The sequence below is a fragment of the Cibotium barometz genome, chromosome 21, assembly GCF_041138505.1.
Source record: "Cibotium barometz isolate CiBa-2024 chromosome 21, ASM4113850v1, whole genome shotgun sequence".
NCBI classification, from domain to species: domain Eukaryota; kingdom Viridiplantae; phylum Streptophyta; class Polypodiopsida; order Cyatheales; family Cibotiaceae; genus Cibotium; species Cibotium barometz.
The window spans coordinates 28,138,322-28,163,257 of NC_141066.1; the positions used below are offsets into that span (position 1 = coordinate 28,138,322).

Below are 24,936 nucleotides of genomic sequence, written 5' to 3' on the forward strand. Positions count from 1 at the left end.
GAATGCTTAAAACCTTCTTTACTCCACCAAAATATGCATCATACTCCTCATCCCAAACAAAAGTTATTTGGTTGGCTAAGAACTATAAAGGATGCAGAAATTGGGAAAGAAAATGAATAAACCTAGCAATATACCTTTTCTTGAAACTAGACGGCCAAGTAGGACTACTTCTTTCTTAGCAATCTTACATTTATCATAGTTCCCTTGACCTCCCAAGCTATCCAACCGTTGCAAACCTTCTTCCACGTCCATCAAATAACGTGAAATATGACGGCTATAAATACAAAAATCATTTATGTACACCCTGATAGATTTCCCAAAGAATGACTAAAGACATAATTCATATACCTTTGAAAGGTTGAAGGATCATTTGTCAATCCGAATGGCATCACATGATAGGTAAAACATCTCCATGGGGTGATGAATGTAGTCTTCTTCTAACCTTCTCTTGTAATCCATATCTAAAAGTAACCTGAACAACCATCACACACTGTATAACACTCGTGACCAGCCACCTCATTAAGAAATCCCTCTTTGTTGATATATTGAGTGGTTTATAATCCACGCATACCCGCCATTTGCCATTCTTTTTAGGAGTAACCACCATAGGAGAAACCCACTCAAAATTTTTAACAGAGCATATAAATCTCACTTTTAGTAACTTGGTCGCCTCTTTAAGCAAAGCATCATGTTGTACCACTCCGAACCATCGCAATTTTTGAGCTGCTCATTTGGCATTCTCCTTCAAGTCAATGTGATGTTCTATGGAATCTACTCCTCTAATCTGTGTGTAATCAGAAACAAAAAAAAATGATACTTGTATAGCATATCCAAGAACTCCTTCCATTCTCGGTGCTCCAAGTCATTTGCCAACATAACTTTCAACCTACTTTCTGTTAAATTTGCAGCAATGTGATGAGCTATGGTGGATCAAATGCTAGAATCAACATCATTAACAAAGAGATTAGATGATAATTAACATGTGATTAGTGAGCAATTAACTGATAGCTTAATGTAGGCATGGATAATAAAAAACCAGCAAATTAATTGATAGCTTAATGTAGGCATGGATAATAAAAAACCAGCAAATTCTCATTAGGCCAATGCTTCAATTTATAGAGTTTACATCCAAGCATCCAATCCCACTGATTTCTCCTTGATTCACTCCACCTCTTTTGTTGCTTGATTTTCTCCACCTCTCTGACAATATCTCCACACCTCCTAAATCTCCTCATGCTACCCTTTATTCTCTCCCAGTAGATACTTCTCCACCTTTTCACAGGTTCTCTCACATTTAGAGATTCTCTTTTATAGCCTCTTGCCAAGGGCTTGTTCCTGCACACACCCTATTCACTTGTATATTTCAACACCTCCCCTCAAGTGAATAATCCTAGCACACTTGGACCTTATACCAAGTTTCCCTCTTATACTTCAGAGTCCGCTGCGGCGACCAGTGCCTCAAGTCCCTAAACTCATAGTCCTTTTGACACTCTCTCTCTCTCTCTATGTGTCCAAGGCTACTACAAGTGATCGTGACCTTGACTAAAGTGCTCACACATACATCTACCACATGGCCTACATCATCAGTGGCTCAGAGGTGGTTTTACTCTGTTGGGGTAGGTTACATTGGGTTGTGGGGTTTCTCTCTCTCTCTCTCTCTCTCTCTCTCTCTCTCTCTCTCTCAGAAAAGATGATCTAACTCCACTTCCATAGGAGCCTCCATGAAGTTTGCTAATGTTGTTCCTTCTCCACTGGGTTTGCTGTAGTAGCAGTCTCTTGCCATGTGTCGTGGCTTTCCACAGTTGTGGCAAGTGAAGGTCCTTCTTCCTACTCTGTCTCTTCCTCGTCGTCATCCTTGAGAGAATCCTCCTCTGGAAAGAGATGTTCTTCTTCTTTCATGGGACTGGGGCCATGAGCTTGTCCGTCAGTTCTTGCTCCATGTGAGCAACATGTTTTAATGTTTTATTGATAGTTCTTTTGCACTTTTGATGTTTATCTTGTGTCATTATGCAATGCAAACCCAAATCTATGCGGGAGGTCTTGCCTCTTGCCTTATTCAGGACAAGGGTAATGTCTGGTCCCATTTTTACAATGATGTAATGTGCCCAATACAGCATTCGTTCTTATGCACATTCCCAAATGCAACTCTGGTTGTTAATAACTTGAATTTGAGTGTGATTTGCAGGCATTAACCAAGGGGTAAATGCAAAATTATGATTACCACAAATTTATCAGCATAATTTTACCAAAAATTACATTAAATCAAGGGTAACCAATTTGTACGGAATGGTTGGAGTATCAAACCATCTCTGAATTGCAATCTAAAGTTATAAGGATCTATATCAAATACCTAATGGTTAGTTTGAACCCTCAATTGCAACAAAAAATAGTGATTAGCACTGATTAATCATCACTGATTAGCAAATTAATCCTCTATTTTTTGTGCAAAAAATAGAGTATGCGAGGAGCCCAGATCTGAGGCCTTAGAGTTTAAATGAGCTCAAATCCTTTCAAGACCATTAATAGCAATCAGTCTAGTAGAGGATTAAGCCAAGAAACACAAGATTTGACCAAACATTAAATGTGTAATCTCTCTTTTACCAAAGTCACCTGTAGATTTGAAGAGCTTAGATCTCACTGTAGACTTGATCAAATCAAATTCTATCTTCTCCAACTTGTAGAGCACCCTTGAAAACCCCTAGGGCTAAGAGCAATTAGAGCAATTTGCTCTAGAGTAGACAAGATCTCATTTTTTCTCAGAAAAAAAGGTGCCTGCAGATTCGCGATTTTCAGCAGCTTGCGTTGGCGGTTTGCAGGTTTGTCTTGATGGGATGAAGCACAAGGGTGATAACTATGTGTGGCTAAAGTGGTTTGGGCTAATTTTATGTATGTAGGGAGATAGAGCTCCTCCAACCAACTGGGGGTACAGAGAGTTTGTTGAAAAAGAGATAAAAATATTAATTATCTACTAATCCTAATTAGCCAAGTTATTAGTAAGATAATGGGCTCACAAATTGATGGATTCTAACTTGGCTCTGATACTATATTAAATTTGCAGCAATGTGATGAGCTATAGTGGATCAAATGCTAGAATCAACATCATTAACAAAGAGATTAGATGATAATTAATATGTGATTAGTGAGCAATTAACTGATAGCTTAATGTAGGCATGGATGATCAAAAACCAGCAAATTCTCATTAGGCCAATGCCTTAATTTATAGAGTTTACATCCAAGCATCCAATCCCACTGATTTCTCCTTGATTCACTCCACCTCTTTTGCTTGATTCTCTCCACCTCTCCTAGAATATCTCCACACCTCCTAAATCTCCTCATGTTACCCTTTATTCTCTCCCAGTAGATACTTCTCCACCTTTTCACAGGTTCTCTCACATTTAGAGATTCTCTGTTATAGCCTCTTGCCAAGGGCTTGTTCCCGCACACACCCTATTCACTTGTATATTTTAACACTTTCATCTGCCTTTAACTCTTCTTGAACTTTAGTTGTTGCAGCTTCTTTGTTTGCCTGTGAGAATTAAGTGTCACACCCATCACCTCCAAAGATAGATCTTCAATGTCACTAGTGGTCTCGAATTCATCTTTTGAATACAAATACTCCATTAGATTTTCTACAACATCTAAATCTTTATATTATATATCCTTTTGCTTCTTCTCTTTCATGTCATAAACCACTACTTGCTTTCTATCAGGTTGTATCACTAGCTATCCTTTATTCCATTTTTGAATAGCTGTGACAGAAATCAACAATGGGGACCCAAAACCAAGGGGTAGTCATCTCCCTTGGTTGTCAGAACGTAAAAATCAACATTAATAGAAACCCCAAAAACACTTACTTTAAGATTCCTGAGGACTCCTATGCAATTGACTTTACTATTATTTGCCATCGTCACCTTAATTCTTCTACTTTCCTCCTTACCTATGGACACAGTAAAAAACTAGGGCGAATTGATGTTAGGTCCCTGCTTCCTCATATCCTCTTGTAAATTGTATGGTCTCACCCCATGGCCAAGAGTAAAATCTACAAGTTACCCAATTCTCCTTCTCCTCCTCCTCTTCTTACTTCCTTCTCTAACATCTTCTTTTTACTTTTGCTTCCTTATTTTTAGATTGTTTATGAACTCATGTTCTCTTACTTGTAAAACATTCCACTCCTCTTCTTGTTCTATTTCTTCTTACTTCTTATCCCTTTCTTCTAATTCTACTATAGGAACCCCCTATCTAGTAAAGGTGGGATACCATCTTCGTTGATTCTCTAGGTGGAGGATTATTCCCCCTATTTTTCATTTGATTCCCTCCTTGTGCATGTGGACTTCTCAGCATATTATCTCTTTGAGGCATCAAAACAGGGTAGACATGATAAGGGTCACCTATGTTTCTTCTAGGAAGTGGATAGTTGTTTATACTATGGCCATGTCCATTGCAATTCCAACACACCAACTCTTGTTGTTGTCTAGGTGGCCTACCTCCACCTTGCTGTGGTGCATGAGGTTTGGATCCAACTCCTTGGGCGAAATGAATTGTTAATTCTCAAATTCTTTGAGTAAGCTACTCCAAGGCATTGGCATCTCAGGGTCATTGTCAAGATAATGCAGGAGATTGTTGAACTTGACGTGAAAGAGAGATCATATTCTAGCCAAAATTGAAATATTTAAGACTAAACTCACTCTGCAAATATTTAAATATATGTTGCTCTTGTAACTACATAACAAAAGTGATTGTATTGGATCAACTCCTTGTGCTCTTAACTAGTATTGAATGCACAACTAAGGATATTCCTCATCTTCATCTTGCCAGTCGTCGTTAGCTCTCTAACAACATGTCCACCACGCCGTTTATCATGTAAGGCTTTAAAAATAGTAGGAATTTCATCATGAAAAGCTTTCAAAATAGTAGGAATTTCATCTTCACACACACAACGATGATAAATTTCTTTAATGATTAACCTCTCAAGTCTCGCTTGTTTGCATCTCATTAATCCTTCCTCAAAAATTGTATAATCAGCCTTATTGTTTGTTTGTACATCTTCTAAAAAAAATTCTCTTTGAACACAATTTGACCATGTGGATCATACAAGATTAGCCCACCACTAGCTTCCTCGTTTGTCTTCTATATGCAGCATCAAAGAACAGTAAATAAGCATTCTCCAAAGGTTTCAAAGGTTGTAGTTATTTAAGTGATTCTTTAATCTTTAGTTGCTTCTCATGTACTCTATGAGTCAATATGGTTGCAAGTGTGGCCCTATTACTATCATCCACTTTAAAAGTGTAGTTAAACTCTTGCAACTCCAATATCCATTTAGCAATTTGATGTGATGTTATCATATACTGAACAACCACTAGAAAATGTTTCGCCACCGTGATCACAATAAAAGGTCTTTTAAGCAAAATATGCACAAAATTTCCTTACACAAAAATTAAACCTAAAAAAAGCTACTCTATCTCAGAATAACTCTTTTCTCCAGTAGTCATAACCCTACTTACAATGTAAATAGGTTGCAAAAGGGAATTCTTGGAATCCTTTTAAATAGAATGGTACCAATAGCATCTTTTTCAATGCTTGGATTCACATAAAATTGCTGGTCCCAATCAAGTGGCATTAAAATAGGAAGAGTTCTTAAAACCTTCTTTACTCCAAAATATGCATCATACTCCTCATCCCAAACAAAAGTTATCTAGTTGGCTAAGAACTATAAAGGATGCAACTTTTGGGAAAGAAAATTAAACCTAGCAATATACCTGGCTTTTTGGATGATACCTCATTAAGAATTGTCAAAGGGCCAAGTGTGCCATTGTACGCATTGGGTACTCTTGAAAATGATGAGACCCAAACAGAGGATGAAAGTGAATGGAAATATGAAACAGACACAAGATTTGAAGCTAAAACAATAACCGAAACACCCATGGTTCCTCTGGAAGACTCTATCATGGTATGGTTGGATTTCCCTTACAGGTAATGATGTTCAGCGTAAGCGTGCATTGATTAGCCCTTGAGCAAGTCATAACATCATAACAATAGAAGCTTGGTTGTCATTGGGAAAACCTAACCTCACCCCAACAAGCAATAGTCTTGCAAAAGGACCAATGGACAAAACATTGAAGTTCCAGGTTACTCTAGATACACTACTCGAACAATCGATCGCAATATGGAATTTACATTTCATGTCACCCTAGATTCCCTTGAGTATGATGTCATCCTTAGCAAACCTTGGATAAGTGAATCATTGTATTCACTAGATGAATCCATGCAAACAATCACCTTGAACACTCATGCATGCAATGTATAATTGCTATTTTACGGGAGGAAGAAGCCTTGCAGAAGCTGGAACTTCCAACATATCTTATTGAAAAAATCCTTAGGATTTTGGTTGCATTGGAAATTTCAAAGAAAATCACCACAGCTCAAGCACAGCTTTATCCAACACGAGAACACAATCTCATGACCCTCGAGCTATGGGATTTGTTCGGTCAACCAACACTCACGGCCCATCCTAAAAGGATTACCTTTACGTAAGACTTGAATATGTCATGTCTGGGGTACTTTGAGCAGACAATGTATATCGAAATTAACCCCCTCACTTGCTATTTTTTTGTGGTTGAGTATGTGTTGGAAGCAGATTTAATCATGGGGCATAAATGGACTATTGTTGCTGCCCAAGCACCACTATGCTTTGCTAGCGATAGATTCATCATGATGGTCAATGACAACAAAAAGTTGACAATACTATACTGCTAGGAAGAGGATCCAACTTTAATGGATATCTATGATGCAGAACAAAAAATGATACAAGACTCTTCCACAAAAGCCCCTCTAAAGCTTCTACTCCCAATGCCAATGAGTATCAAACCTGCCGCCTCAGTGCCAACCAAAGTCAAGGAGGACCCCAAATCTTCCACATCAACCCTAAAGAAAACTCCACTAAGACTACCACAATCACAATATCTTAATAGTATCAAAATGTGGGTGGAGAAGTAGCTACTTGTAGCTCAAGGCTACTATGAAGGTGCCAATCAAATTTGGGTGCCTCAACAGTCAAAAACTCTTCCTACGAAAAGCACTCAAAAGCCAAGGAAGAAGAAGAGTACTCCATAACACCGTCCACCACAAGAGCCTATGCGAGTTCCTCAAAGAACTCCACCAATGCAACAAGTGTGGGTACCAAAAACATTGCTACAAGCACAAGGGTACTACCAAAGAAATACCAAATCTTGGGTCCCCAAGTGCATCACAAAGTCCCCTAAACTTGCACAAAAAAGGAAGCCTCAACACCAAGCACATCGGCCACCAAATTACAGTGTTCATCAAAGATGGGTGCCTGTGCATGTGCTTCAACAACAAAAATACTATGATGGTAATTCCATCATATGGTTGCCAAAATCGAAAACCTCACCACCCACCGAATTCAACCCCAACAACTTCACCTGAAGTTCGATAAGAATGGAGGCCCAAGCAACAGCAAGCAAACAAAACCACTCTCGTGCATTCAGCACCAACACAAGAGCTTGTCTGTTCAAGCAAATAATCAGCAGTCTTCCCTACTGCCTTGACATCATTTCAGCAACAAATTCAAGATCAAATACGGAGACTTAAGAGCACATCAAGAACAAAACAACAATGCTCTTGTCACCCCTCTGGAAATGATAAATGATCCATCCTAAGCATGTGCAAACACAGTTGTAAAGTCACGGCCCATGTCAGTCCCTCTACAGCTTCACGTCTGCAGATTCACGTCTTGGACTTTCATGTCTACACTTTCACGTCTACACTTTCACGTCTGCAAATTCACGTCTTGGACTTTCACGTCTACACTTTCACGTCTATAGATTCACATCTTAGTCCTTCACGTCTTGGACTTTCATGTCTGCTCTTTCACATCATGCTCTTTCACGTCTCATAATTCACGTCTGCAAATTCACGTCTTGGACTTTCACGTGTGCTCTTTCACATCTGATAAATCACGTCTACAGATTCATGTCTTGGAATTTCACGTCTGCTCTTTCACATCATGCTCTTTCACGTCTGCTCTTTCACGTCATGCTCTTTCACGTCTGATAATTCACATCTAGTCTTTCACATCATGGTCTTTCACGTCTTAGTCCTACATGTGCTGTAGAGGATGAAAAAGTTGCAAATGAAGAACTTGAGGAGAAGGCAGAGAAACCTCCATCAGTAGAAGATGAAGTTCAAGATATTGCGGAGGAATTAAACTTGGCTACCGGGAGAGGGACTTACGTACGCAGTTGGATATTGACGCGACACCTTAGTGGTTACAGGTAACAAGCAGCCCTCTACGATAGAGAAAGCAGGGGACATTCCAACCCCACTACTCCCCACATGTCCTATTGGTGACAAAGAATATTTGTTAACTATAGATATTCAAGTTGTGTTTGACATAAGGAAAGACTACTATCTGGCCATCATTGCACAGAATCTTGAGGAAGATGAACATTTTGTCGATCCAGATTTGGCTAAGTATCTCTTATTGGATTCAAATGTCAAGGACAGTGAGTTCCATTATGCTATCGACACATTATCTATGATGTACAAGGATGCAAAAAGCTATGAATCCAACCTTCCCACCACTGAAGAGGAATTTCAGGCTATTCAACAAAGACTTAATATTTCACACATGGGAAGGGAAGAGGCATCCTCATTGGTGGTCCAGGACACCAACTCAATAATTAATATATGGACAGATCATTTACTTGTTAATGACAAAAATCAGAAGGTGTACGCTTAATGTGTTTACTTGTTAATGACTTTTTATCGTTCTTGCTGAGTAGCTTATTCTATTTGTTGTGTTGGCTCATTGACAATATTGTTTTACAGCTGGTTGTGCTTGAGGATGAGTTTCTTAGGCGAGAAGTAGGCAAACACGTGGGAGGACTATGAATGGAATCAACACTCGGAGAGTACATAAACCGATTGAAGTTTCCATAATTCATTATATTCCACAAAAAATTCTTGAAAGATAATGCAGAATTTCCTTTGTTTGCAATCAAGACATTATCCAAATACCTTGGGGCATATCCCGCCAGGTGGAATGTAGACAAAGTCATGCTTTTGGAGAAGTAGTTAGCTTTTAGCGTTGCAAATCTTTTGGCAGGGCCCTAGAGTCTATGCACTAAGGAGTAAATATTACTTAGCCTATACTGCTTATGGATTGGCATGTGGGATTAAGGATCCCAATATGCTAAGTGATTATGGAAAAAGGGAGCTTCTTAGATTCACAAAACCGAGGGTTCCTCCAGTTTTATAGTTACAGGATGTTGCAAAGCCATCTTCAAAAAGGGCAAGGCTTCATGCACCCGAGGATGTTAGTGAGCAGGGTAAGGAGTAGTAGTATATTCCTATCTCTTGTAATAATATTCTCTCTTGTGTAATGTCATGACACTTTTGCATATGATCATTTATGAATTTGAAATGTTAATTATGGATCTATGGGTATCCAAATCTTTCCATTTCTTTGTTTTGTTCCTCGCCATTTTACATGCTTAATACTTGCATTAGATCTCCTCCATATATCTTGTTTTCTTTCTTTATTCACAAGTTTTACTGTTGATTAATTTCGAATGCTTTGGACTGTTGCTTCTTTTTGGCTTTGTGTACAAGCTTTCTATATGTCCACTGATGTAATTCCTCTAAACTGTTAGCTTTTTTTGCTCCTTCACCATGTCTTGTATGATTGAAATACCCGGAGCATACTTGATAATTTGTTTTCTCTATTCCCTGGGTTTACCATATTGATAAACTACCATACTTCTTTGAAAACCAAAGGGTATGATGGTATATAATATGCTTCAAGAGAATAAAAGAACATATTAATCAGTATATTTTTTAATATACAGTCTAAAAACTAGTTGAATGCATAATCCATCTAATACCATATAGTGGGTGATGTGTTGATCCATCCATGCATCAATCATTGATCTCTTGAAGTCATCTAGCACGGTTTGAAATACCTCATGGTCCTCCTTCGTCCACACTTTCTTGTCACAGAACTTAAACATAATGTCTAGAGATTTTCACACCTTGGCTTTCCGTGTTCTTGCATGACCATTGTCTGCATGGTCTACTACTGCATTGTGAACACACTTCCATCTGTTGTATTTTATGATCTGCACTGATCGTCTTCTTCTACAACCTTCTCGTGTTGGTTCAAATAGAAACCTTCTTGCTTTAACACCCCCAATGGAAGGTTTCTTAGGTTTATTCCTCCCATCCTTAGACCTTTTTTCACCTTGTTTAATTTTTGCATGTCCACCATGCAAACCAATGTCTGATAGAACTTTCTCTAGTGCTTTGATGGATGTAAACTTTGCTGTATTAGGCTATAGAGTCCATGCAAAACATATGTATAAAAACAAGAGTTTCTCAATGATTCTACCAAAGAGCACGCATTGTACAAATGTGGACACTTGTTGAAGATGGAATATCAAGAATTGGACCTCTTATCAAACACCTTTGCACTGCACATGCAATATAAGCAGGGACTTTTTGAATTGGCACCCTTTGACACATTGTGCATACCTTTCAAAGTTTTAAGATCACCTGCCATATGCCACTCCACCTTTTTTTTTCCAATGCCTTCCACATCCAAGATTTTGCCATTTCTTTGCTCGGTCGTTGATGATCTTCGTTGTCTTATGAAAGACCCAATTAGAACATCAAAATTCTCTAATTCTACCTGCAATACATAAGAAGCATAGGAATGCAACACCCATTAGTGTTTTTTATATGTAATTATTTTTCACAAACATATCCGAGTCTAATAAATTTTACCTCAAATGATCCCAAAGACAATATATTGTTTTCATATTGAACACTAAACTCTCTAGGATCATCTTTTAGAATAGATGTTTCAAGTGCCCTCTTCATCAGTGTGATGGTAACCCTTTCTAACTTTCTCTCCACAATTTGACACTCATCAAGCTTTTGCACAAATTTGAGGACACCGTCACATTTTTTAGGAGTAACTTCAAGCAATTGAACAACATATGATTGTAAGGCCTCCAAGTCGTAGAAAATATTATTGTATCTATTGTAGACCACATCTCTTGTTGGTGCAGCATAGGTGTCTTCAATATGAAATGGGATTCCCAGTGCTTGAAGTACCTCGTTGTTTACTTGTTTACACATTTTTTTACCAAAGAAGGATTTGGCAATAATGATCCTTTTATACTAGAATCCTTCATCTTTTCCTATAGTCTTATAATAAATGGTTGAGTTTCCTCTGTGTGATATACCAGCCTCATCAAGTATTTCTTGGATGTCATGTGGATTGAGTTGAGTCTCTTTGAAAAAGAAATCTATTTGCTTTTCTGAGACCTTCTTATATTTCTTCTCGTTCATTAGTACTTCAGAATACTGGCGATCTAAAAGAAGACTTAAATGTGCGCGAGAAGGTTTCGATCGTTGATTTTTTATCAGGGTGCAATAATGATCTGATATCACATTGAAATGCAAAAAATGATATACATGAACATATGCAATAATGATTGCTATTCATAAAATATCATAATAGAAACAATAAATAGAAAGGAGCTTACTTGATTGCATGTATTCTCGCCACCACCTCCTAGCTTCATTTGCTCAATATCCCTTAGTTTTTTTTGTTGTCTATAGAGACCTAATGAGGTCTACTTATGTCTTAATTGAGACATTTGTTTTTCAAGAACATTATAACTTCTGCACACAATGCTTCATGGTTTTCTTCAAATGAATGTTCTCCTTCTCAAACAAATCTCTTTGTAATTTAAGAACATTGCTTGTTGCTTCCAAATGATGTGTATATCCTAGGAGCCCATTATAGCCATCTCCAACAAAGTTAAGCAGAGATGTCATATTCCTAAATGGGGGTGTGGAGTTTGTAAAAGGGTCTTTTGGATATAACCTCCCATCAATCCATAAATCTATGTTTTTCTTCCCTTGCATCCTGAACATTTCTTTAGAAGCAGTACACAAAATATTAGGTTTATTTCTCCTACTTAGAGGTTCACATTCATGTTCAAGCTCAATGGTGCAGGTTGTAGATGTCTCTTTTCTCTATATTCCTCCTTACTCTTGATCCCTCTTCCATCCTCTAGAGAAGAGTACTTTAGCGTTTTACACAACTCGTTACAGTTTGGGACAAAAGCCCTCTCTGCCACATAGATCACATCAATGTTACATATCTGTTTTATAGTTATAGGATGTTGCAAAGCCATCTTCAAAAAGGGCAAGGCTTCAAGCACCGAGGATGTTAGTGAGCAGGGTAAGGAGTAGTAGTATATTCCTATCTCTTGTAATAATATTCTCTCTCGTATAATGTCATGACACTTTTACATATGATCATTTCTGAATTTGAAATGTTAATCATGGATCTATGGGTATCCAAATCTTTCCATTTCTTTGTTTTGTTTCTCACAATTCTGCATGCTTAATACTTGCATTACATCTCCTCCATATATCTTGTTTTCTTTCTTTACTCACAAGTTTTACTATTGATTAATTTTGGACGCTTTGAACTGTTGCTTCTTTTTGGCTTTATGTACAAGCTTTCTATATGTCCACTGATGTAATTCCTCTAAACTATTAGGTTTTTTTTCTCCTCCACCATGTCTTGTATGATTGAAATACCCGAAGGGTGCTTGATAATGTGTTTTCTCTATTCCCTGGGTTGACCATATTGATAAACTATGATACTTCTTTGCAAACCAAGGGGGTATGATGGTATATAACATGCTTCAAGAGAATAAAAGAACACATTAATTAGAATATTTTTTAATACACAGTATAAAAACTAGTTCAATGCATAATCAATCTAATACCATATAGTGGGTGATGTGTTCATCCGTCCATGCATCAATCATTGATCTCTTGAACTCATCTAGCACTGTTTGAAATATATCACGGTCCTCCTTCGTCCACACTTTCTTGTCACAGAAATTAAACATAGTGTCTAGAGATTTTCACACCTTGGCTTTCCCTGTTCTTGCTTGACCATTGTCTGCATGGTCTACTACTGCATTGTGAATGCACTTTCATCTGTTGTATTTTACGATATGCACTGATCGTCTTCTTCTACGATCTTCTAGTGTTGGTTCAAATAGAAACCTTCTTGCTTTAACACCCCCAATGGAAGGTTTCTTAGTGTTGGTTCAAATAGAAACCTTCTTGCTTTAACACCCCCAATGGAAGGTTTCTTAGGTACATTCCTCCCATCCTTAGACCTTTTTTCACCTTGTTCAATTTTTGCATGTCCACCATGCAAACCAATGTCTAATAGAACTTTCTCTAGTGCTTTGACGGATGTAAACTTTGCTGTATTGGGCTGTAGAGTCCATGCAAAACATATGAATAAAAACAAGAGTTTTTCAATGATTCTACGAAGAGCACGCATTGTACAAATGTGGACACTTGACAATGGAATATCAAGAATTGGCTTGAAGTTTGGGTCTTGCAAGTGTCTATACGATCCCTTCTTCCGATACCTCTTATCAAACACCTTTGCACTACACATGCAATATAAGCAGGGACTTTTTGAATTGGCACCAGGGATTTTATATTCACGTGATCATAAGATTTTTTTTGTTAATAACACTTGTGAACATGTTATTCACATGTTCACATGTTTTCATGTTCTCAAAATAGCAAGTTACCAGTGACCTGGTAACCTGCCGAAGCCCGTCGGGCTTTTTGTTTTCCCGGCGGGCCCGTCGGGAAAATCCATTTTCCCGGCGGGAAAAAAAGTTTTAAAAAAATGGTCAAAATATTTTCATGTTCACAGTCATTCCTACCATTTTTGGGCCTTCTGGACTCACTTATAATGTCAAAAGTTCAAAATTCTTTGTACAAAAAAAGTTATCTCTAAATTTATCACCTTAAGCTCGATTACCATCAATTAGATCTTATTATACTTCCAATTGAGTCTAATTGACATTAATTAATATCCAATTGAGTCCAATTGGTATCAATTAAGTCTAATTGGGTGTCAATTGATCGAATGGGCTCAATTGACATCAATTGACACTCCATTGGACTCAATTGGGCTTAATTGGACTTAATTGGATTCAATCAATTGACACCCAATTGGACACAACTGGGCTTAATTGGACTCAATTGACATCGATTAACACCCAATTGATGTCAATTGAGCTCAATTGACATCAATCCTAGTCAATTGATATCCAATTGATGCTAATTCAGCCGAATTGACACCAATTGCACTCAATTGGTACCCAATTGATGTCAATTGAGTCTTCAATTAACATTAATTAACACCCAATTGAGTCCAATTGACATCAACTAATACCCAATTGAGTCAAATTGATATCAATTAAGTATAATTGGGTATCAATTAATCAATTCGACTCAATTGATATCAATTGACATCCAATTGGACTCAATTGACATCAATTGGGTGCCAATTGAGTCCAAGTGACACCCAATTGATATCAATTGCATCCAATTGGGCTTAATTGACATCAATTCACACCTAATTGATGTCAGTTGAGTCTAATCTGATTCAATTCACACCCAATTGATGTCAATTGGGCTCAATTGACATCCAATTGATGTTAATTGGACTCAATTGACATCAATTAACACCCAATTGATGTCAATTGAGCTCAATTGACATCAATCGTAGTCAATCGACACCCAATTGAGCCGAATTGAGCTTAATTGATAATAATTGCACTCAATTGGCACCCAATTGATATCAATTGAGTTCGATTAGACTCAATTAACATCAATTAATATCTAATTAAGTCTAATTGATATCAATTAATACTTAATTGAGTCAAATTGATATCAATTAAGTCTAATTGGACTCAATTGAGTCTAATTGATATCAATTAAGTCTGATTGGACTCAATTGACATCAATTGGGTGCCAATTGAGTCCAAGTGACACCCAATTGATATCCATTGCATCCAATTGGGCTCAATTGACATCAATTCACACCTAATTAATGTTAATTGAGTCCAATCACGTTCAATTCACACCCAATTGATGTCAATTGGGCTCAATTGACACCCAATTAACTCAGCCCAATTGATATCAATTGAGTCTAATTCAAACCCAATTGAGTCTAATTACATCTAATTGGACTCAAGTGACATCAATTAACACCAATTGATGTCAATTAAACTCAATTAACATCAATTAACACCCAATTGATGTCAATTCAGCTCAATTGACATCAATCGTAGTTAATTGACACCCAATTGATGTTAATTGAGCTAAATTGGGCTTAATTAACATCAATTGTACTCAATTGGCACCCAATTGATGTCAATTGAGACTCAATTAATATCAATTAACATCTAATTGAGTTCAATTGATATCAATTAACATCAATTGACATCAATTAATACCCAATTGAGTCAAATTGATATCAATTAAGTCTAATTGGGTGTCAATTGATCAATTGGGCTCAATTAATATCAATTGACATCCAAGGGGACTCAATTGACATCAATTGGGTGCCAATTGAGTCCAATTGACACCCAATTGATATCCATTGCATCCAATTGGGCTCAATTGACATCAATTCACACCTAATTAATGTCAATTGAGTCCAATCACGTTCAATTCACACCCAATTGATGTCAATTGGGCTCAATTGACACCCAATTAACTCAGCCCAATTGATATCAATTGAGTCTAATTCAAACCCAATTGAGTCTAATTATATCTAATTGGACTCAAGTGACATCAATTAACACCCAATTGATGTCAATTAAACTCAATTAACATCAATTAACACCCAATTGATGTCAATTCAGCTCAATTGACATCAATCGTAGTTAATTGGCACCCAATTGATGTTAATTGAGCCAAATTGGACTTAATTAACATCAACTGTACTCAATTGGCATCCAATTGATGTCAATTGAGACTCAATTAACATCAATTAACATCTAATTGAGTTTAATTGACATCAATTAATACTTAATTGAGTCAAATTGATATCAATTAAGTTTAATTGGGTGTCAATTGATCAATTGGGCTCAATTGATATCAATTGACATCCAAGTGGACTCAATTGACATCAATTGGGTGCCAATTGAGTCCAATTGACACCCAATTGATATCCATTGCATCCAATTGGGCTCAATTGACACCCAATTGATATCCATTGCATCCAATTGGGCTCAATTGACATCAATTCACACTTAATTAATGTCAATTGAGTCCAATCACGTTCAATTCACACCCAATTGATGTCAATTGGGCTCAATTGATACCCAATTGATATCAATTTGACTTAATTGATACCTAATTGATATTAATTGGACTCGATTGACATTAATTAACACCCAATTGATGTCAATTGAGCTCAATTGACATCAATTGTAGTCAATTGATACCCAATTGATGTCAATTAAGCCAAATTGGGCTTAATGGACATCAATTACACTCAATTAGCACCTAATTGATGTCAATTGAGTCTAATTGAGCTCAATTAATATCAATTAGCATCCAATTGAGTCTAATTGATATCAATTAATACCTAATTGAGTCAAATTGATATCAATTAAGTCTAATTGGGTGTCAATTGATCAATTGGGCTCAATTTGATATCAATTAACACCTAATTGAGTCAAATTGATATCAATTAAGTCTAATTGGGTGTCAATTGATATCAATTGACATCCACTTGGACTCAATTGACATCAATTGGGCTCAATTGATATCAATTGACATCCACTTGGACTCAATTGACATCAATTGGGTACCAATTGAGTCTAATTGACACCCAAGTGATATCAATTGCATCGAATTGGGCTCAATTGACATCAATTCACACCTAATTGATATCAATTGAGCCCAATTGATATTAATTGAGTCTAATTCACACCCAATTGAGTCCAATTGCATCTAATTGGATTCAATTGACATCAATAAACACCCAATTGATGTCAATTAAACTCAATTAATATCAATAAACACCCAATTGATATCAATTGACTCGAATTGGGCTTCATTGACACCCAATTGATGTCAATTAAGTCCAAATAGATACAATTAGGCTCAATTGACACCTAACTGATGTCAATTGATATCAATTGACTCGAATTGGGCTTCATTGACACCCAATTGATGTCAATTAAGTCCAAATAGATACAATTAGGCTCAATTGACACCTAACTGATGTCAATTGAGTCCAATTGGATTCAATTGGATGTAATTAGGCTTAATTGATGTCAATTGAATTAAATTGGATGCAATTTGCCCAATTGATGTTAATTGAGTTCAATTGGATGCAATTAGGCTCAATTGACACCTAATTGATGTCAATTGAGTTCAATTCATACCCAATTATTGTTAATTGTGTCCAATTGAGCTCAATTAACACCCAATTGATGTCAATTGGGCTCAATTAACATCACCCTATTGAGTCCAATTGATGTCAATTGAGTCCAATTGGGTGTCAATTTGATATCAATTGAGCCCAATTGATCAATTAATATCCAATTAGACTTAATTGATGTCAATTGGACTCAATTCATTCAATTTAGCATCAATTATAATCAATTAACACCCAATTGATATTAATTGACATCAATTAGGTGTTAATTGATGTCAATTGAGCCCTGTGACATCAATTGTGTGTCAATTGAATCCAATTGATGTCAATTGAGCCCAATTGACATCAATTGTGTGTCAATTGATACACAATTAGCTTTAATTGGACTCAATTGACATCAATTGACACCCAATTGATGTCAATTAGGCTCCATTAACACCCAATTAGACTCAATTTGGCTCAATTGACATCAATTAGACTCAATTTGGCTCAATTGACACCCAATTAGACTCAATTTGGCTTAATTAAGTCTAACTGGGCTCAATTAGACTCAATTTGTCTCAATTGATATTAATTGATACCTAATTAGACTCAATTTGACTCAATTGACACCCAATTAGACTCAATTTTACTCAATTGACATCAATTGATACCCAATTGATGTGAACTGATGTGAATTGAGCTCAATTGCATCGAATTAGGCTCAATTGACATCAATTGACACCCAATTAATATCAATTGAGAGCAATTGATGTGAATTGATGTCAATTGAGCTCAATTGCATGGAATTAGGTTTAATTGACACCCAATTAATATCAATTGAGTGCAATTGAGCCCAATTCAGCTCAGTTGTAATCAATTGACACCCAATTGATGTCAGTTGCATCCAATTTAGCTCAATTGAAACCCAACTGATGTCAATTGGGTCCAATTGATGTCAATTGGGTCCAACTGATGTCAATTGGGTCCAATTGATGTTAATTGGCACCCAATTGATGTCAATAAGGTTCAATTGATGTTAATTGACACCCAATTGATGTCATTTACGTCCAATTGAGCTCAATTGACACCCAAATTATCCAATTGAAGTCAATTAGACTTAATTAACTTCAATTGTGTTAATTGGATATTAATTGATATCAATTAACATCCAATTGCTATCAATTGAGTCTAATTCGGCTTAATTGACACTCAATTTACATCCAATTGCTATCAATTGAGTCTAATTCGGCTTAATTGACACTCAATTTACATCCAATTGGGTGTGAATTGAGCTCAATTGTATCATATTAGGCTCAATTGACATCAATTGACACACAATCGATCACACAATTGAGTGCAATTGAGCCCAATTGATATCAATTGTGATCAATTGACACCCGATTGATGTTAATTGCATCCTATTGGGCTCAATTGAGCACAATAAGATGCAATTAACACCCAATTGAGTGTCAATTGAGTGCAATTGAGCCCAATTGAGCTCAATTGATATCAATTGACACCCAATTGATGTCAACTGAGCTCAATTGAGCTTAATTGACATTAATTATAATAAATTAACACCCAATTGAAGTCAATTGGGCTTAATTGACATTAATTATAATAAATTAACACCCAATTGAAGTCAATTGGGCTTAATTAATATCAATTAACATCCAATTATTATCAATTGAGTCCAATTCGACTCAATTGATACTTAGTTTACACCCAATTTATGCAAATTGGGTGTAAATTAGGCTCAATTGCGTCGAATTAGGCACAATTGACATCAATTGACACCCAATTAATATCAATTGAGTGTAAATCAAGTGTAATTGAGTCCAATTGGGCTCAATTGAGTGCAATGATGTCATGGACAATTGAGTCAATTGATGTAAGTATAGTTAGATTTAATTGGTGTGTCAATTGAACTTAAGGCCAGCAAATTATACAAAACTTTTTTTGTGCCAAGAATTTTAAACTTTTGACATCATAAATGAGTCCAGAAGGCCCAAAAATGATAAGAATGACTGTGAACATGATTTTTTATTTTTTTAATTTTTAATTTTTAATTTTTAATTTTTTTATTTTTTAATTTGTCCGCCGGGAAAATGGGTTTTCCCGGCGGGCCCGCCGGGAAATGACATTTTCCCGGTGGGATTACTGGCAGAGAAGGTTTTTGCAGGTTATAAAAAATGCCCGTGAATATACATTGTGATCACAAGAATTTTTATGTTAACAACAGGTTTTGTTAACGTGATCACGAAATTGTGAAGACGTTAATGAAATCCCTGATTGGCACCCTTTGACACATTGTGCATACATTTCAGAGTTTTAAGATCACCCGCCATATGCCACTCCACCTTTTATTGTCCAATGCCTTCCACATCCAAGATTTTGCCATTTCTTTGCTTCGCTGATGATCTCGGGTATCGATGTCTTATGAAAGACCCAATGCAGAACATCAAAATTCTCTTATTCTACCTGCAAAACACTAAACTATCTAGGATCATCTTTTAGAATAGATGTTTCAAGTGCCATGTTCTCATCAGTGTGATGGTAACCCTTTCTAACTCTCTCTTCTTTTCACAATTTGACACGCTTTAGCACAAATTTAAGGACACCATCACATTCTTCAGGAAGAGTAACTTCAATCAATTGAACACCAAGTCATAGAAAATATTATGGTATCTATTGTAGACCACATCTCCTATTGGTGTAGCATAGGTGTCTTCAATATAAAATGGGATTCCCAGTGCTTGCAGTACCTCGTCATTTACTTGTTTACGCATTTTTTTACCAAAGAAGGATTTGGCAATAATGATCCTTTCATACTAGAATCCTTCATCTTTTCCTGCAAAGTCTTATAAATGGTTGAGTATCCTCTGTGTGATATACCAGCCACATCAAGTATTGCCTGGATGTACTGTGGATAGAGTTGATTCTCTTTGAAAAAGTCATCTATTTGCTTTTTTGAGACCTTATATTTCTTCTCGTTCATCAGTGCTTTTGCATACTGGAGATCTAAAAGAAGACCTAAATGTTGGCCAAAAGTTTCTGTCGTTGATTGTTTATCAGGGTGCAATAATGATCTGATATCAGATTAAAATGAAAAAATTGATATACATGAACATATGCAATAATGATTGCTATTCATAAAATATCACAATAGAAACAATAAACCAGTTTCACCGTATGAGCAAAACAATATGGCGCACGAACCCTCGCTTGAGTCAAAAAAACCCTTACTAAAGTCTACGCAAATGGGGGGGGATTGTGAGATGTCCTTAAGGCCAAAGGCAAAAACGTGGAGAGGGATGGGAGGGGTGGCTACAAGCCTCTATGTAAGTCTATTCACACGCGGGGGGGGGGGGGGGGGGGGGGGGGGGGGAGGAGAAGAGTTAAGGACACCGGCCTCTAGCAAGAAGGGGATGGAGGAAAATTGGCTTATCTGAAAAGAGCCAAATGAGGGGGTGTGAGAGGGGTGGCTGCAAGGGCGGCTGTACTTGCAGCAAGTACGCTACACAGGGACAGACAGCGGTACGGACGGCGGCACAACAGGGCAAACGCTACACAGAAATGCGTGCCGAGGAGCACCCCAGGGTTTTATATAGCTGAGGGGTGAGGGTATGGGCGCTGCGCAAAGCAAGGACGAAAGGACGGTGTACCTTCAAAGGCTATGGATCAGTGGCCTGCATGGGTCTAGGGGAAAGGTATGGTGTCGGTTGTCTGGGAAAGGAGTGGTACGCATGTACCTTATCTGGTCTGGGTGTCCGCCTAAGGGTGCGCGTGGACCATACAGTGGGCGGCCGTCCTTTGGTTCTTGGGCGGCCATTGTACGGGCGCCCTAGTAAGTGTGTACGGATCAAATTTTTGGGGCGGGATACCCAAATTTGGAGCGCCCGCCTCGATTTGCGTGCCGACGGACTGCCCCGGGGGGCGAAAATTTTTTTTGTCCGAGAGGTTCTCCTGGTCGCAGGGGTTCAGACCGTTCGTCAATCGGACGTGCGGTCGTGCATTTATTAAGGTTTAAAGGTCGTCGTTTTTCAACTAAAATGATTAAAATTAGCGTATAGGCTTGATCCGGTGTCCGTTTTGGATGCTGTAAAATCCTATATTAGGGTAAAATCGCACGCAGATTCCAAATTTGGGCTCAGAATTTGAAGATTCTAAGTAGAAATGACTCAAATAATAAAATCATTGATATTTATACCATAAAAACTCATAATTACATGGACATTTCTTTATTAGTGAAGATGGGTACGTTACATCCTTCCCCCCTTAAAGAAATCGAGATGTCCTCATCTCGTCATGAATTGGGGATAATCCTTTAAGAGTGTAGCTTCATCTTCCCAAGTTTCATCCTCTTCAGGGTAATCTTTCCACTGAACTAGATGTTCTACAAGAGTTCTATTTCGGAGTTGCCTTTCCCTAGAATCTATGATGCTACTGGTCTGTAATTCAAGGACTCCTTGAGTAGGGATTACAACTTGTTCATCATCAAGAATATGATCGAGACTGGGGACATATGGTTTTAATAAACTTACATGAAATACATTATGGACTTTGATATGGGCTGGGAGTTGGAGTTTATAGGCACTTTTACCTAGACACTTGATAACTGTATAAGGATCACAATACCTAGGGCTGAGCTTCTTATATTTCCCAAGTGATAGAGAACTTCATTTGGGTCGCACCCATAGAAGAACTTTGTCTCCTTCCTTGAAGATCCTTTCAGACCTCTTGTTGTCAGCATAATGCTTTTGTCGATCTTGGGCAGCTTTAATATCCCTTTGGATAGCTTTGGTTTGTTCCTCCATCTCTTCGAGCATTTTCCTGGATGCCTCAACTCTTATGGTCGGATCAGAGAAATTTAGAGGAGACAAGCATTCTTGCCCATAGAGTGCTTTGAATGGTGACATTCCTATGCTTTGATGATAAGACGCATTGTAGGCAAATTCTACCAGAGGAAGGTATTGAATCCACCTTCTGGGTTCCCGTCCACAGTATGCTCTGAGAATGTCTTCAATTACTTGATTGACTCTTTCAATCTGGCCATCGATCTCTGGATGATAAGCTGTGCTAAAGCAAAGTTGAGTCCCCAGAGCTTGAAATAGAGACTGCTAGAATTTTGCGGTGAAGTCAGAATCCCGATCACTTACTATCCTTTTTGGGAGACCATGAAGTTTGAGGACTTCCTTGATGAATACTCGAGCAACATCAGAAGCTTTGAAGGTCTTTTTTGCTGGTATAAGGTGAGCTACTTTGGTAAGTAAGTCCACTACTACTAGAATGGAGTCATATCCTCCTTGAACAGTGGGGAGACTTGTGACAAAATCCATACTAATGCACTCCCACTTCATTTGGGGAATATCTAAGGGTTGAAGCTTTCCAGGCATCTTGACCCTTTCAGCCTTGATCCTTTGGCATGAGAGAGACATTGTTTCAAGTACTGCAGCACATCATTTTTCAAGCGTGCCCAATGAAAGCTGCTTCTTACCGCATTTAATGTTTTTGCATAACCTGGGTGTCCTGCAGCAGGGCTATCATGAGCTTCATGGAGGATTAGTTTCTTTAAAGCAGGATCCTTAGGGATACATAGCCTGTGATTGAAGTAGAGGCTTCCTTCATGAGTGGAGTATCCCTTGATTAGATTTTTTCTCTTTCTCTGAATGTCCCCCTTCTTCCACTAACTTTATCATCCTCTGATAATCTGGGTCATGAGATGAGACTTCTTCCACCTTGACCAGTATGGGATTATTTGGCATTGAAATTGCATTCAAGAAAGATTTGCGGCTAAGTGCATCAGCTACCACATTATCTTTCCCAGGGCGGAATTTGATGTCGAAATCATATTCTTGTAGAATTTCAATCCATCTCCTTTGCCGCATGTTGAGGTTAGGCTGGGTGAAGATCCACTTTAGACTTTTGTGGTCAGTTACAAGCTGGAATTTGCCTCCCAAGAGATAATGTCTCCATAATTTAAGGCAATGAACAACTGCTAAGAGTTCCAAATCATGGGTGGCATAGTTTGCTTCATATTGCTTCAGCTTGTTGCGGGAAGTATAAGCGACTGGTCTTCCTTCTTGGCCTAAGACACCACCAAGTGCTAGACTACTAGCATCGGTAACCACTTCAAATTCCTTGGAGAAATCAGGAAGCTTTAAGACTGGGGCAGAAGTAATAATGACTTTCAGTTGATCAAAGGGGTTGTTGCAAGATCAGGTTGTCCAGTTTTGTCCAGTTTATGCTGGACTGGGACAATGCTTGGAGAGAAAATTTTGGGGGGCAAGGTACTTAAAATGAGATCAAGCAAATAATAGAAAATACGCTTGCCCTTAAATTAACCCAATATAACTTAAATTAATATAAATTAGTCTAATTAATCAAAATTAATCAAAAATATGATGAAATGATAAACAAATGATCTTTCCATACCTAGAGTGATCCAATTTATTTTTCCATAGATGCACCATTACAAGTACATTAGTCCCTATAGGTTTTAGATGATTCACATCAAAAATGTAATTTTTCTAATTAGATTATCAATATTTGCAGGCCTTCTGATAGTCTGGAGGAATTCTGAAAAAGAGATCATTAAAAATCCAACCATTGGATTTGCAATTTTTACTAACCACCACATTCTACTAATGTCTTAGTATCTACCCACTCTTTTGATCTACAAGATTGAGGATTTTAAGTGGTAGCTATTGTGGGTACAAAAGTGCCGTATATTATCACACTTTAAAGACCTTGAAATATTTAAAGAAAATAGAAAAATATCTTAAAATTTTCTCAAAAAATCAAGTTAAGCTCCATATTATGTGAAGATCTAAGGTACAAAGTGGGAATCTCATATGAGTTTATATGTAAAAGATATTAGCATTTTATGGAATCAGTTTAAATTTGGGACAGGGTGTATACATTGACTTTGTACCTAAAAAAATGAGGACTTTTGACTATCTAATGCTTAATCAAATTATGCAACTATATTCTCAACTTTGAATATGATGTTTCAACAAAAGAACTTGAAACAAAATTTCTTCATTTACTAGGAGAGATTAGCCACTAAAGGTAAACAAATGCCTGTTTTTTTACTGTTTACAGGGTGCTTGAGTGGACAAAACTGGGCAACCTGATCTTGCAACCACCCAAAGCTGTTTTGATGGATTGGCAGCCACACTATTTTGCAATCCTTCTTAAGAAGATCTGTCAAGGGTGCAGCTACCAAGGCATAATCTTTGATAAAAATCCTATACCAACCCGTGATTCCCAAGAATCCACGAACTTCACGAACTGATTTAGGGGGTGGCCATTCTAGAATATCCTTGACCTTGGCGGGGTCTACTGAGATGCCATTTTTGGAGACGATGAATCCAAGATACTCAATTTGATGAGTAAAGAAGGTACATTTGCTCTTCTTGGCATAGAGTTTGTGTCTGTGCAGCAATTGCAGAACTCTACGCACATGCTCCTCATGCTCTTCCATTGATTTTGAGTAGATTAGGATGTCATCAAAGAAAACAAGCACAAACTCATCCAAGTACGGGTGGAATATATCTTGCATTAGGCGGTTGAAGGTTGCAGGAGCATTGGTTAATCCGAATGACATTACAGTAAACTCATAGTGGCCATAACGGGTA

General features: G+C 37.5%; 1 protein-coding gene across 1 annotated transcript in view; it reads right to left on the bottom strand.

The window, feature by feature from the left end:
- Positions 1 to 771: 771 nt before the first annotated feature.
- The window catches only part of LOC147627028 (uncharacterized), a 69,463-nt gene continuing 45,298 nt past the window's right edge, over positions 772 to 24,936 (bottom strand). Inside the window, exon 3 of the mRNA XM_086815223.1 lies at positions 772 to 784. Coding sequence (XP_086671349.1) covers positions 772 to 784 — 13 coding nt within the window. The remainder of the gene's footprint in view (positions 785 to 24,936) is intronic.